Genomic DNA, 15,588 nt, shown 5'->3' with positions numbered 1-15,588 from the left:
ATATTCTGAAATGTCACTTAAGCTAAGAAAATAATTTAGAATGATGCTTAAGTTAATCTTTTTCTATCCTACAGTTGCAAGTAGAATATGGTAAATGTCAGCTGCAAATGAAAGAACTGATGAAAAAGTTTAAGGAAATACAGACACAGGTAGGATTATAGTGAATATTTTTGCCTTTTTGTTTTTACTGTCCAGTCAATGAAAGAGAAACTTTACTGAGGCCCTAGGGCCTTTTTTTTTTTTTTTTTTAGATTTTTAAGTCAAAATGTGTTAAATTGATTTTGTTAGAAATTAAGATGCTAAAGTGTTGGCAGTTTATAAGGAAACTCTTTTTTTAGTGTTAAATGAAACAGCAAATCTGGCAAAACATGCATTATTTCCTGTGTCAATGAAATTAATATAAGAAAACGGATTGATGTGTTAAATGATATTTACATAAAGGTCTATTAGACTAGTTAACAGTTAAATAATAGAAAATTAATGGAGATGGTATCAGGTGGTTTGAAAGAGAATGGTTTGAGGAGTAAAATTTAGAATGGCCATTGGGAGAAAATGGTGATGCCTTCAAAATTTTTGCAAGAGTGACTTTCTGTGAACATGATACAGCATACAGGAATGTCATGTCTTGTTCTGGTTTTTATTTTTATTTTTATTTTTTTTTTGTAAAGTTGTTTCTCTTTGTTTCCCTTTTCCCCACAGAACCAGTTAGTACTAATAAATTCATTCTTTGTTCTTTCTGGGTTTGGTACATTGTTACAAGTTAAACTTAAGTTGTTAAATATAATAAAATTTTATCATTTTTATTTTCAATTTTCAAGATAATGACCCAGGCAGAACTTTCTTCTTGTCTTTTTATTGAACTTTTTTTTTTTTTTTTTCAAAGATTCTATTTATTTATTTGCCAGAGAGAGTCAGAGATAGACAGCATGAGCAGGCAGGGGGAGCAGAGGAAGAAGCAGGCTCCCCACTGAGCAGGGAGCCTGTTGTGGGACTTGATCCCAGGACTCTGGGATCATGACCTGAGCCAAAAACAGATGCCCAACCAACGGGAGCCACCCAGACATCCCTTTATTGAACTTTTTATTGCCTTTTCATTCTGAACCCTGTTTTAAGTAGTTTCAGTTGGACTGGCCTTGCTCTGGTGCCATTCGTCTTTGAATTTCTGCTGTATAATGAGCATAATAGTGCTTCTCATCGGACATTTTTGAGAATTACATAAGATAAAAAGTGTGATGCCTGGCATGTAGTTAGAGCATTCAGTAATCATTAGCTGTATTATATAAGTTTAATAATCCTGTAGACATATACTTTATTTCTGTATGTACTTTAAATATATTTTATGGTGTTTAGAATTTCAGCTTAAAAAATGAAAACCAATCTCTTAAGAAGAATATTTCAGCACTTATCAAAACCGCTAGAGTGGAAATAAATCGCAAAGATGAAGAAATAAATAATCTTCACCAAAGGTACAATTGAAGGGTGTGAATCTGTGTATAAATCACTTGAGTGTTGATATGTGGACTATGTTAAACTTTTGAGTGGAAAGATAGGAAAATCATGCATTAAGTATTTAAGGTTTTACTCTAAGTGACTAATGTTTCCTCTCTCTTTAAAATTTTGGTTGGTCAGTATTCTCCAGAGAACTTCTTTTTTTTTTTTTTTTTTAATATTTTATTTATTTGACAGAGAGAAATCACAACTAGACAGAGAGGCAGGCAGAGAGAGAGGAGGAAGTAGGCTCCCCGCGGAGCAGAGAGCCCGATGTAGGGCTCGATCCCAGGACCCTGGGATCATGACCTGAGCCGAAGGCAGAGGCTTTAACCCACTGAGCCACTCAGGCACCCCTCCAGAGAACTTCTTACCTCTCTCCTTTCTTTCCACAGCCAGACCTCCAGAGCAGTTATCTAAACTTGCTGTCTTCATTTTCTCTTTCTACTCACCTTTGACTCCTTTTCACACTGATTTCTGCTTCCATTGGTACACAAAACAGCAGTCATTTTGGTCAACTGTGACTGCCATTAAGTCCATCAAACAGTTTTGATTTCTGATTTTAATTTGCCCTCACACACTATTTGACATACTTGACCTTCTTTCTTTGAAATAGTCTCTTGCTTTGGCTTTCATGATTCTTAGTTTTCTTCCTAACTTGGGGTTTATTCTCTTATTCATACTTCATGAGGTTGGAATTCTGCAAAGCTCAAACCTGTGTTTTTTCCTTTCTCCATCAGTATTTTTATATGAGGTAATCTCATTTGTATGAGGTCAGTTCCATGTATATGCAGGTAACTTTCACATCTGTACAGAATTTTCAAAATTACCTCATCCAAAATGGAATTTATGATCAAACCTCTTCCATGTTTCCCACCTCAGTGGATTCCCCATCATTTATTCAGCCGGTGCAGGCCAGAGACCTAGGGGTAGAATGACAATTTATTGCCCACACCAGGACCCTTCTGAGAGTAGAAGTGAGTGCTATTAATAACTGCAGTGAGATTGCTTGGCAAACTGGGCCACATAGTCACCGTGCCTAGAAGTCATTGACACTTACCTCTCTAATCATCTCTCACATCTAAATTCATTACCATGTCCTGCTGATTTTTATGTCTTTATAATCTCTCTAATTATTATTTCTCATCATTTCTACCATCATTGCTACCTGTCAACTCTTATCAGGCAGTAGTCTTTGTGCTGGTATCTCTGCATCCGTTCTTGCTCTTTTGGGCCTTTGGTTTGTCTTTTATCAGTATTAAAGCTGCAGATAGGACACTTTTTTATATTTTTTATGATTAATTTTATTATTTTATTTTGTTTTGTTTTGTTTTAGAGAGGGAGAGAGGATGGAAGGGGAGGGGTGGAGGAAGAGGAAGGAAGAGAATCTTAAGTAGGCTGAGTGCAGAGCCTGACATGGGGCTTAGTCTCACAACCCTCAGATGATGACCTAAGCCGGAATTAAGAGTCGGATGCTTAACCTACTAAGCTACCCAGGTGCCCCCAGATAGGATACTTTTTAAAATCACAAGTCTAGACACTTGACTATCATAGAATTACCTCACTCTTCACAATATGGTCCTATAAACTATTTTTCAGGCCTTGCCTTCAGCATTTAACTTTGTCCTAGGTGTCACAGCTCTGGTATGTCTCTGGCATTCTTTTGGTTCCTTGGATGTACTGTGAGCTCTGCCTTTGCGTAGACTGTTTCCACTGCCTGGAAGGCTCCTCTCCATCTGCTAAAAACCAACTCATTTTCACCGGGGTATTAGTCTGTTATCCCTGAATAGGTCAGATTTCTCTTTTGTGGCTTCATGTATACTTGGAGTTTTTAAAATCAGTAATGGAATTATTTGTTTAGTTTCTTCTTCTTCTTTTTTTTTTTTTTAAGATTTTATTTATTTATTTGACAGACAGAGATCACAAGTAGGCAGAGAGGCAGGCAGAGAGAGAGGAAGGGAAGCAGGCTTCCTGCTGAGCAGAGACCCCCCAGTGTGGGGCTCGATACCAGGACCCTGGGATCATGACCTGATCTGAAGGCAGAGGCTTTAACCCACTGAGCCACCCAGGTGCCCCTAGTATCTTCTTCTTATCTCCATGTTATCTCTCTTAAAAGCCCTGTGGGCTAGAACTTTTCTTTTAGTATCTGTCTTTTCACTGAACTGTAAGCTTCATGGAACAGGGACTATGACTGTGTATCTTCACCATTTTATCAAGTGCCTGGCTCAGCCTAGCACATGGCAGACAGTCAATAAATGATTGATGAGAGAGAGAAAATAATCTTATGTGTGGACTGTATGGCATCATAAAGGACTTTAGGCCTCTTGAAAATGAAGATGGCTGTGTGTTTACTAACCTAAATCCCATCAGTGCAACAGGTATAAGATTGCTTCCTGAAATACTGGGGAAATTTTATACATTTTTGGATCTTTTATGGGTGAAAGAGAAACTTTTATGGGTGAAAGAGAAACAGGGTGGAAAGAGAAACTGGGTGAATAAATGAAAGTTACGTCATTAGATTGATTGATGTGGTTATATATTATCTAATAAATATTCTGCCAGATATTTTTACTTTATAATTGTGACCTATATTTGGTATTCTAATGGTAAGTGTTTATCATTTGGTTGAAACGTCATGTTTAATAGAAAAATTAGAAATAACATAAGGTGAAAGTTTAAGAGTATGCATTCTGGAAATTATATTATGTGAAGGTTTATTTTAAAAGAAGACTTTTCTTTAAAAAGCTTATTTATTTAAGTAATCTGTATACCCAGCCTAGGGCTCAAACTCATGACCATGAGATCAAGAGTTGCACTTCTGGGGGCACCTGGGTGGCTCAGTGGGTTAAAGCCTCTGCTCTCAGCTCAGGTCATGATCCCAGGGTCCTGGGATCGAGCCCCGCATCGGGCTCTCTGCTCAGCGGGGAGCCTGCTTCCCTTCCTCTCTCTCTGGCTGCCTCTCTGTCTAACTGTGATCTCTGTCTGTCAAACAAATAAATAAAATCTTAAAAAAAAAAAAAAAAAGAGTTGCACTTCTGACTGAGCCACCTAGGTACCTCTTAAAATAAAACTTCTGATAGCATTTTATCTAGTAAGGAGCTATACTAAATATGTATTATGAGCTCTGTGGGCTAGAACTATCTTTTAGAAGCTTATAGTTTAATAGTTTATAGGTTTAATAAGTATGACATATATAACACATATGTCCTTTGTCAAATATGAGTTCTTTGTTGGATAAATTTATTGTGAACATCTGCCATTCTGTGATTTGTCTGTCACTCTTTATTGTGTCTTATGAGGAATAGAAGTTTTTAACTTAATTAACTAATTTTTATTTTATTTTATTTTTTTGGTGGGCAGCAAAGCAAGGTTGAGAGATAATAAATTGATAGTACAAAGCTCTCAAGAAAGGAGGGGACCCAAGAGGGTTGCCCAGAAGTTTTTAATTTTAGTGATGTTTAGTTTGTCAGATGTTTTTCTTTTATGGTTAGTGCTTTTTATGTTCATCTTTCCCCAGTGGAAGGTATCTTCTAATTGTTTTTTGAGCTAAGATCTTTATTAGTTTCCTAAGGCTGCTTTAACAAATGACCACAAACTGGGTAGCTTAATAAATATTGTTGTTTAAATTTATTGTTTCATAGTCCTTGAAGCTAGAAATCTAAGATCAAGGTGTTAGCAGGATTGATTCCTTTTGGGGGCTATGTGTAGAAGGATCTGTTCCAGGCCTCTTTCCTTGGCTTATAAATGGTCGCTTTCTTCCTGTGTCTCTTCCTGTTGCTTTTATTTTCCACATAGCTCTGTGTCCAAATTTCCCTTTTCTATAGGAATACTAGTTATAGAGGATTAGGGCCCACCCCAGTGGCCTCTCTTTAACTTGATTGCCTTCATAAAGATCCTGTCCTCAAATAAAGGCACACTGAGATACTGGAAGTTAGGACTTCAGCATAAGAATTTGGGGAGGGTGGGACAATTTAGCCCATAACAAGATCCATATAAAAATGTACATACTGTCTTAGGTTGTATGTCACCCATGTCCTCTTTTGTTTTATAAAAATATCCCCTTATTCCTGAGTCTTTTAAGCTTTGGTGTTCTCTATACATTTAGTACTGATTAGGAGTACATTTATGGAGATTCAGAGAAGTCATAGAAGTTCAGGAAGATGACTTAAAGTATTACAAAGAACCAAAATGAGCTATTTACATTTTATTCTTAGGAAAACTGCCAGTTTTCTGGAACACTACTACAAAACCTTAAGACTTAGGCTTTTGTTGTTGTTGTTCTTAAACAATAAGTATATGCCATTCCCCCAAGAAAGAATCCTCTCTTTTTGCATAGTATGTGCCACTTTAAGATGGGTATTGATGCTTTGGTTTACTGTGGAATTGTATGTGAAATAGAAAACTGGGGTAGAGAGCTCCATTAAACTCTGATTATCTGTGTTGTCTAGCATTGTTTTACTTTTCCTTCTGTTTTAGTTGCTCTCGAGTGAGTGAGGGCAAGAAAATAATGTCACTTGTTCTAAAAGAAATAAATCTGTGGTTAGTTTGGGAGTGGTCTGCCTGTGGTGAGGGAAGTCTGGAAGACGTTAAGTGCTGGGATAGAATGGAGAAGTCCTTCAAACTTGGAGCAAAACAACTAAAAGGGAGTTTCCTTATTTTAAAAATGGGCCCATTTAGTGGGAAGCTGGTAAGCTTCACTCACGTCTTTATATGAAATAAAATTAATTTTACCAATATGTGGGGCCTGACTTTTAAAGTGTTTTGCATGTGGTTAAAATCTGGATTATTAACAAGAAATTAACTTTGGTTTTTGTTGTTAATTTCTATTTCTTAATAGATTGTCCGAGTTCTCACATTTTCGAAATAATCACAGAACTGCAAGGTTAGCAGATAAAGTTAAAACAATAGATCTTAAATCCAGATCTCCCCATTTGGATGATTGTTCAAAGACTGATCTCAGAGTGAAAAGTGATGTTTCTAAAGATGTACATCATAGCACTTCACTGCCAAATCCCGAAAAGGAAGGAAAATCATATTGTGAAAAAAAGAGCACTTTGTATTTGCCTCCATCTGTTGAAAAACACTGCACCAATGGCATTTGGTCACGTTCCCATTATCAGGTTGGTGAGGGTATTTCAAGTGAAGATAATAGAAGAGGGAGAAAAGATATTAGACATTGCCAATATAGCAGAGGAACTGATAGAATACGGAAAGACTTAAATACTAGTTGTGGTGATGGTGAACCGAGGGACATAGAGACTAGTCAAAGGGTACAAGGACGTCCTGAGAAATATGGTAAAGGTGAACCAAAGGCTGAAAGCAAAAATTCAAAGTTCAAAAATTACACGGATTTGGATTATAAAAATGAACGAATTAGCTCTTTTTGGGAGAATGAGACATTTAGAGAAAGATCATACACTCGAGTGGACTCTCAAAGTGACAAAAAACTAGAAAGACAAAGTGAGAGATCACAAAATACAAATAGAAAAGAACTTAAGTCACAAGACAAAGAAGAAAGAAAAGCTGATCAAAAATCTAAATCTGTAGTGAAAGACCAGGATCACTGGAGAAGATCTGAACGAGCATCACTTCCTCATTCCAAGAGTGAAATAAAATCTTCTCACAATTCAAGTAAATACCATCTAGAAGAGAGAAGAGGAAGGGAAGATTGTAAAAGAGATAAAGGTGTAAATAATCATAGTTTTCAAGAAGGAAGATGTCCATCCTTTCTTTCATCCAGTAGAACTCATAAACACATTGACTCCAAGGAAGTTGATGCTGTGCACCAATGGGAAAATACACCTTTAAAAGCAGAATGGCATAGAACTGAAGATAAGAGGAGAAGAGAACGAGAAAGCAAAGAAGAAAGTAGGCATATAAGAAGTGAAAAAAGAACACCTACAGAACATTTGCAGAAGACTAACAAAGAAATTAAGAAAACCACTACTGATTTAAAGAGACAGAATGAGCCAAAAAGTGATAAAGGTGAAGTCTCTAACACTGATGTTTCTCAAGGAGCAGATAATAAAGAGCTTGTAATTAAAGCTGACATTGGTCCAAATGAAACAAAAAATAAAGACTTAAAATTGAGTTTTATGGAAAAATTGAACTTAACTCTTTCTCCTGCTAAAAAGCAGCCTGTTTCTCAGGATAATCACCACAAGATAACCAGTATCCCCAAATCCAGTGGCATATGTGATTTGGAGTGCTTGGTGCAGGCGACAACAGTGACATGTGTTTCCTCTGTCAATGAACATACCACAGAGGAAACGGAATCCAAGTTGTCGGAACCAAAGGATGCTCTTGCAGCTGTATCTGAAGTCAGGACCAGTAATCCAGAAAGGAAAATAGAAGAAGAAAACAGTTTGTTAGTTAAATCTGTTGAGAATACTGTGGATTGTGATGTGCCCATTTGTCATACAGAGACTTCTTTCTCGGCACCCGTGGAAATGAAACAAACAGAATCCATGTTTCCATCATCAGCAGGAAAGGAACAAACCATTAATGATACCAGGGCAGCAGTTTCTGTAGTAATGGACATATTACAAACAAATGTTTCTCAAAACTTTGGCTTGGAATTGGATACCAAAAAAAATGATGATGTAAATTCTTGTGTTTCTGGAGGTATGGGAATGAAAGAGGCTTTTCCAACAGAAGTAGCTGAATCCAGTGACAGCATTTTGCAGCCTGAAACTGGCATTTTGCCAATAGCCCTTTCAGAAGCTGGTAACCGCAAATTTGAGCCTTCTCTTGTAGATACACCACTGGTTGAAAGTAAGTCTTGTCGTTTGGAGCCTTCCTCACCTAAGGAGACACTAGAATCTTCACTTCAGCAGACTGAATTAATGGACAGCAAAATGGAAATTGGTGAAACAAACTCAGTATATAACGATGATGAGAATTCAGTTCTGAGCATTGACTTTAATCACCTGAGGCCTATTCCAGAAGCCATCAGTCCTCTGAATAGTCCAGTGAGACCTGTAGCAAAAGTTCTTAGATTGGAAAGCCCATCTCAAGTTCCATTATGTAATAACAGTCATAAAGGTAATAGTTTATATATGTTCTATAACTTTATGTGAGAATGCAAAATACATAAGCAAGAAGAATTAGTGCCTTTTCTTTCTTTTCTTTTTTAAAGATTTTATTTATTTGACAGAGAGAGAAAGAGAGAGAGACTGAGCACAAGTAGGGGCAGCGGTAGCCAGAGGAAGTGGGAGAAGCAGGCTTCTCTCTGAGCAAGGAGCCTGATGTAGGACTGGATCCCAGAACCCTGAGATCATGACTTGAGCAGAAAGCAGACATTTAAGGATGACTGGGCCACCCAGGTGTCCCAGTGCTCTTTTTTTTTTTTTTTTGGTAACATAACTAAAATATTATTCAGACCCCTGTCATTGATTAGAAATGTACATTGAGCCTTTCATCTAAATTTAGTTCTTTTTACAAAAAAGAGAGTATTAGGGCAGATTGTTTCAAATACTCTGCTTGCTTTCAGAGTTTTGATCAAAAGTCATCATCAAATGGTATAGAGTAGGTGGTGCTGCTAACATGAAGATACCCAAAGAGTTGGTTGATGGTTAGTCCGATGACCAAACTGTATCATCACTGAGCATGAATTAAGACCAGTAAAGACATATGACATGATTAATTATTAGGCATTAACATTCTACTATAAAAAAGCTATTAAAATAATGAATTGGGGGTGCCTGTGTGGCTCATTCGATTAAGCATCTGACTCTTGATCTCAGCTCAGGTCTTGATCTCAGGGATGTGAGTTCAAGCCCCACACTGGGTTCCACACTAAGTATGAAGCCTACTTATAAAAAAAAATGAATCGCCACAGTTTATAAGTTTTTATTATATTTAGTATGGAAATCTCAAATGACTTAAGACTCTAGTCCTGTGACTGTAATATATATTTCTCTTCCACAGATATATTTCCACCAAATTCAGCTGAGTCTACCTCCAAGAGCAAGTCTGATCTCAATAAGGAGAATCAAAAGCCAATTTGCAAGTCTGACAAATTTACAGATACAGACTCTCATAAGAACTCATCTTTAGATGAATTAGAAGAAGGAGAGATTATAAGCGACAGTGAAAAATCTAAGCCACAAAAAAGTTTTGAAAAAAGTGCCATACCTAGAACTTCTGTTGACGCACAGAACACAAAAACTAGCCCAGGAAGTAGGAAAAGTACTCTGCATTTGGGTAAAGAGAGTAGAAAAACATCTACAAAAATCCATCAGACCAAAAGCAAATGGAATAAAAGACGAAGTGAATCTAGCAAATCTTCAAAAACAGAGAAGAAAGACAAGACAATGAGTACCTCCAGCCTGGAAAAAATAGTTCCGATTGTTGCCGCACCCTCTTCTGTACGGGAGATTATGCACATGTTACGAATGATAAGAAAACATGTAAGGAAAAATTATATGAAATTTAAGGTAAAATTTTCATTAATGCAATTCCATAGAATTATTGAGTCAGCAACTTTGAGTTTTACATCACTAATTAAACACCTTGACTTATCCAAAATCTCAAAGTCCGTGGCTACTTTACAGAATAATCTCTGTGATGTTATAGAATCCAAGCTTAAGCAAGTTAAGAAGAATGGCATTGTGGACCGTTTATTTGAACAGCAGCTACCAGATATGAAAAAAAAACTGTGGAAATTTGTAGATGAACAGCTGGATTATTTGTTTGCAAAGCTTAAGAAAATCTTAGTAAAGTTTTGTGATTCCATAAACTTCGGCAGTGACAGTGACGAAGGAAAACGTGAGAAGATAAATAAAGAGAAAGCCCAGTATTCAAATGGTCAGAAGGGAAATGTGGACTGCTCCAGCAAGGAAATGCTGAAAGAGAAATCCCCCAAATCAGAAGATTCTGCTAACTGTAAGTCTTTACCAAGATGTAAAAAGTCTGAGGAAAAAAAACAAGACCAAAATAATTTCAACATTAACACAGTAAAGCATGACGTTAAAAAAAGTTGTAACACTTCCTTCGATAATATTAAGAACTCTCAATCTGAAGAACACTCCTTGGAACCAAACCGTCCCAGCACCCCAAAGCCAGGAAGAACCGAAGGCAACGCCATCGAAGACGCGCAGACGTCCCAGCATGCAGCTTTGAAGCCAGAACGCAGTTTCGAGATTCTCACTGAACAGCAAGCATCTAGCCTTACTTTTAATTTAGTGAGTGATGCCCAGATGGGTGAAATATTTAAAAGTTTGCTACAGGGTTCTGACCTTTTAGATAACAGCGTTAATTGTAATGAAAAAAATGAGTGGGAGTTAAAGACCCCAGAGAAACAGCTGCTGGAGAGTCTTAAGTGTGAATCTATACCAGCTTGTACAACCGATGAGCTAGTTTCAGGGGTGGTTTCTCCATGTCCTAAAATGATTAGTGATGATAATTGGTCATTATTATCATCTGAGAAAGGCCCCTCTTTGTCTTCAGGGCTTTCGTTGCCAGTTCATCCGGATGTGTTGGATGAAAGTTGCATGTTTGATGTGTCCACTAATATAGCTTTGACTAAAGATAATGTGTGTAGTTCAGAAAAGAGCAAACCCTGCATTTCCTCCATACTTCTGGAAGATCTAGCAGTCTCTCTAACAGTGCCATCACCTCTGAAGTCAGACGGTCATCTCAGTTTCCTAAAGCCTGAAGTTTTGTCCAGTTCAACTCCCGAAGAAGTTATTAGTGCCCATTTTAGTGAGGATGCCTTACTTGAGGAAGAGGATGCATCTGAACAAGATATTCATTTAGCTCTGGAGTCTGATAATTCAAGCAGCAAATCAAGTTGTTCTTCATCATGGACAAGTCGGTCTGTTGCTCCAGGCTTCCAGTACCACCCCAACCTACCCATGCATGCTGTCATAATGGAAAAGTCCAATGATCATTTCATTGTGAAAATACGGCGGGCAGCACCATCTACCTCCCCTAGTCTTAAACAGAATGCGGTGGCTGATGAGTCATTGGCATCTTTGCCTGGAGTGGAAAAGGACGCTGATAAAGCAGCAGAGAAGGACTATGTTTCATGTCAGAACGGGGTTTTTAAATCTGCGGAGGAACTAAATTCCGACAATAATGTTGATAGCAATAAATCAGCCCATGAAGAACAGGACTGTATGGTAGAAACACAGGTTCCCGATATATATGAATTTCTTAAAGATGCTTCAGGTAAAGTGGGCCATAGTAATGAAGTGACTGATGAATGCTTTAAGTTGCACCAAGTATGGGAACCAAAAGTACCTGAAAGCATTGAAGAATTGCCTCCAATGGAGGAGATTTCACATTCTGTCGAGGATCATCTTCCAAACACCTATATAGACCTCACGAAAGACCCAGTCACTGAGACCAAAAACTTGGGGGAATTCATAGAAGTAACAGTTTTAAATATTGATCAGTTGGGATGCTCTGAAGGCAGTTTGGATCAGAGTGCTCAAATACTAGATGAAATGCAGCCCGATACTGTAGATGCTTTTATTGATTTGACACAAGATGTTTCAAGTGAGAGTAAAAACGAAGGGAACTGTCCTGCCTTAGCTGTTGAACACTTTGAGTGTCAGGTGATATGTGTAGATGAAGATAATTGTAAGGAAGAAAAGGTGCAAGTGGCAGATAGGCCTTTGGGATGCGTTGTTGAGGAAACCTATATCGATTTGACCTCAGAACCTCCCAGTTCATGCGAAGTAAAAAAGGATGGTTTAAAGTCAGAGCCGGCATCAAATTCTGATGGTTCAGTATTGCCTGGAGCTTTGGATAATGCTCCTAAAAAGAGAAAAAACCTTTCTGATCTAAATCATTCTCATAAAAAACAGAGGAAGGAAACAGATTTAAGCAGTAGGGAAAAGATCAAGAAAATTACCCAAGATTCTGGTGAGAATGGTGAAGCTCACCGAAAGAAAGCCAATAAGAAAAAAGACCCTGCAGTGAACAAAGAGCCCTCATCGTCAAGCCCAGGGATTAAGGATCCATCAGCAGCATCTGCCCCATCTCCTATAAGCCTTTCTGCAAAGAATGTTATTAAAAAGAAGGGAGAAATTATAGTTTTATGGACAAGGTAAGACTCTTGAGATTCTTAAGTCACCAGGAAATGTTGGCAGGCCAGACATCTGTTCTGTCATGTCATCATAGTTTTATCATCCCATCCTAAAATAAGGCAGGTGATGACATACTTCAAAAATGGCCAAAGTTGGTAGAAGATGCATTCTAGAGTACAGTTTAGCTCGAGTATGGAATGATCTAGAGCAGAGGCTCTTTTTTTTTTTTTTTAATATTTTATTTATTTGACAGAGAGAAATCACAACTAGGCAGAGAGGCAGGCAGAGAGAGAGGAGGAAGCAGGCTCCCTGCTGAGCAGAAAGCCCCATGTGGGGCTCCATCCCAGGACCCTGGGATCATGACCCGAGCCGAAGGCAGAGGCTTTAACCCACTGAGCCACCCAGGCGCCCCTAGAGCAGAGGCTCTTAACCAGGTTTGTGCATTAGCACCATGGATATAAGTTTTCACTTTTTTTTTTTTTTTCTTTTTAAATAGGCTCCATACTTAGCATGGAGCTCAGTGTGGGGCTCCAACTCACGACTGTGAGATCAAGACCTGAGCTAAGTTGGTCATGTAACTGACTGAGCCACCCAGCTGCTTCTGTTTTTTTGTTTTTGTGACATCACTTTTTTAACTAAGAATTCTTTGATTTGTAAGGAACTGGTATAACCACACTTTATTTATTTTTTATTTTTTTAAGATTTTTTAAAGATATTTTTTAAGATTTTATCTTTTTGAAAGAGAGTGTGAGCATGGGGACGAGCAGAGGCAGAAGGACAAGCAGCCTCCGTGCTGAGTGCAGAGGCTGATGTCAGGCTGGATCCCACGACCCCAAGACTGACTGGAGCTGAAATTGAGTGTGATGCTCAAAACACTGAACCACCCAGGTGCCCTAGCATAACCACATTTTATTTATTTTTATTTTTAAAAAGATTTTATGTATTTATTTGATAGGGCACAAACAGGGGAAGCAGCAGAGGAAGAGGGAGAAGCAAGCTCTCATGCTGAGCAGGGAGTCTGATGTAGGGCTCGATCACAGGACCCTGGGATCATGACCTGAGCTGAAGGCAGATGCTTAACCAAACTGAGGCACCCAGGTGCCCCATAACCAATTTTATTTTTATTTTATTTATTTATTTTTTAAAATATTTTATTTATTTTAAAGATTTTTTTATTTGTCGGCTGGGGTGGGGGGGCTGGCACAAGCAAGGGGAGCTGCAGGCAGAGGGAGCAGACGCCCTGCTGAGCAAGAAGCCTGCTGTGGGACTTAATCCCAGGACTCTGGGATCATGACCTGAGCCAGAGGCAGACCCTTCGCTGACTGAGCCACCCAGGCGCTCCCCCCTCCCCTCAATAGCCACATTTTAGAAAGGAAGAACAGGTGGTGTGAGACAGGGCAGAAAGTGTGAGGCTTTGTAATTTGTATTTTCCCCTAAACTAAGAGTTTGAAAAAAGTTTCATCAATAGGTTGCACTTTGGATTCCTATGTGAATTTTTAAGAAATGCAGATTTAAAGACCCCATTTCAGACACAAATGTAACTGAAGTTGTGAACTACTGGACTAGAGGTTCATTGCTCCCCAGACTTATCTAGTGTGCATAATGAGGGAAATTCAATCATACTGAAATCGGTGACGTTTTATTATTTTATTCTATTCTATTTAATTTTATTGTATTTTAATTAAGTAAGAGATTTGTTTATTTCAACCAAAAACACTAGCTACCATAGAACACCACCAGCCTCTAAAGTGAAGTCTGGGGGCATGCACGTTGGGGAACAGCTGGTGTTGGGAACACGTGGAGTGCCTGGCTCCCTAATCTATTGAGAGCCCCACGTCTTCTCTCCCTTGTCACCCTGAACTTAGCTCAAGTCTCCAGAAACTGTCTCTTTGCTTTTGCTCTTAACCTCGGGCCCCAGATGTGCTCAGAGGTCTGAGGAAGCTCTGTAGCAAGCAACTTCCTGGTGACCAGTTTTGTTTAATACCACAGTCTTCCATGCCTGCCTTCTAGGTAATTTACAGATGGCAGAATAGGATCTCAGAGAGTATAACAACACACTCTTGTTCAGACCATGTGGAAAAACAGGTCTGGCAATGAGAAGATCTGGATTCCATTTTAATTTTGGTGCTGCTGCTTATTAAGACTGTGATCATGTTTGGGCCCTGGTTTTAAAAGTACTCCACAATTAAAGAGAGAATTTTGAAAAAAATCTTTAATTTTGTCATTAGAAAAGTAAGTTTGTTTTAGAAAATTTTGGGAAATACTTGTGAGCCCAAACATCATCCATAATACTTCTCAGAGATCATCATTGTCCATATTTTGGTATATACATTTTTTCTTTTTTCTGTGGGTTTTAATAAAAATGTCACCTCCTATTGTACACATTAAGGCAGTGGAATTTTTGTTATTTTGGCTCTAATATGCAAAGGCTAAACAAATAACATTATTCTCTCTTCAGAAATGATGACCGGGAAATTTTATTGGAGTGTCAAAAAAGAGGGCCATCACTGAAAACATTTTCTTATTTAGCTGCCAAGTTGAATAAAGATCCGAATCAGGTAACTACCCAACTTTTGCATCTTTGTAGTTTTTACAAGTGTTGCTACTATAAATAGATTTAACTTTTGTCATGCTTAAAATATGTAGATATGTATTAGCTAACTTCTTTAACAGTCTGGCTCTTCATGTACAACTGTTAAAAATTTAGTAAGGGGCACTTGGCTGGCTCAGTAGAGCACGTGACTCTTAATCTCAGGATTGTGAGTTTGAGCCTCACTTTGGGCATAGAGATTACTTAAGGAAATTAAAATTTAAAAAAATAAAATAAAAACTTGGTGATTATGGAAGAAGTTTGGAACAATTCTAATCTTTTTTCCTATTGTCTTAACCATTTACCTATTTGATCTCAAGCTGTTTTGTAATGATGTTTGCTTGTTTAAGAAAGTTTAATGTTAAAAAATTAAACCCATAATCACCTTTAGTATGAAGATACTTCAATTTTCAAAAAATTACTTCATGTCTTTATTATTGAGGGCTATTTTCTCTTTCTCTAGATGTTTTATAA

General features: G+C 38.0%; 1 protein-coding gene across 1 annotated transcript in view; it reads left to right on the top strand.

Moving 5' to 3' along the window:
- Positions 1–15,588, top strand: part of CASP8AP2 (caspase 8 associated protein 2) — a 33,656-nt gene that overhangs the window by 17,672 nt on the left and 396 nt on the right. Inside the window, exons 5-9 of the mRNA XM_046005427.1 lie at positions 75–149; positions 1,351–1,466; positions 6,326–8,532; positions 9,418–12,544; positions 14,983–15,082. Coding sequence (XP_045861383.1) covers positions 75–149; positions 1,351–1,466; positions 6,326–8,532; positions 9,418–12,544; positions 14,983–15,082 — 5,625 coding nt within the window. The remainder of the gene's footprint in view (positions 1–74; positions 150–1,350; positions 1,467–6,325; positions 8,533–9,417; positions 12,545–14,982; positions 15,083–15,588) is intronic.

The sequence above is a fragment of the Meles meles genome, chromosome 5 (genome assembly GCF_922984935.1).
Source record: "Meles meles chromosome 5, mMelMel3.1 paternal haplotype, whole genome shotgun sequence".
In the NCBI taxonomy this organism is placed as follows: domain Eukaryota; kingdom Metazoa; phylum Chordata; class Mammalia; order Carnivora; family Mustelidae; genus Meles; species Meles meles.
Note: the sequence above shows the minus strand (reverse complement) of the source record. Positions and strands in the feature narration are given on the sequence as shown.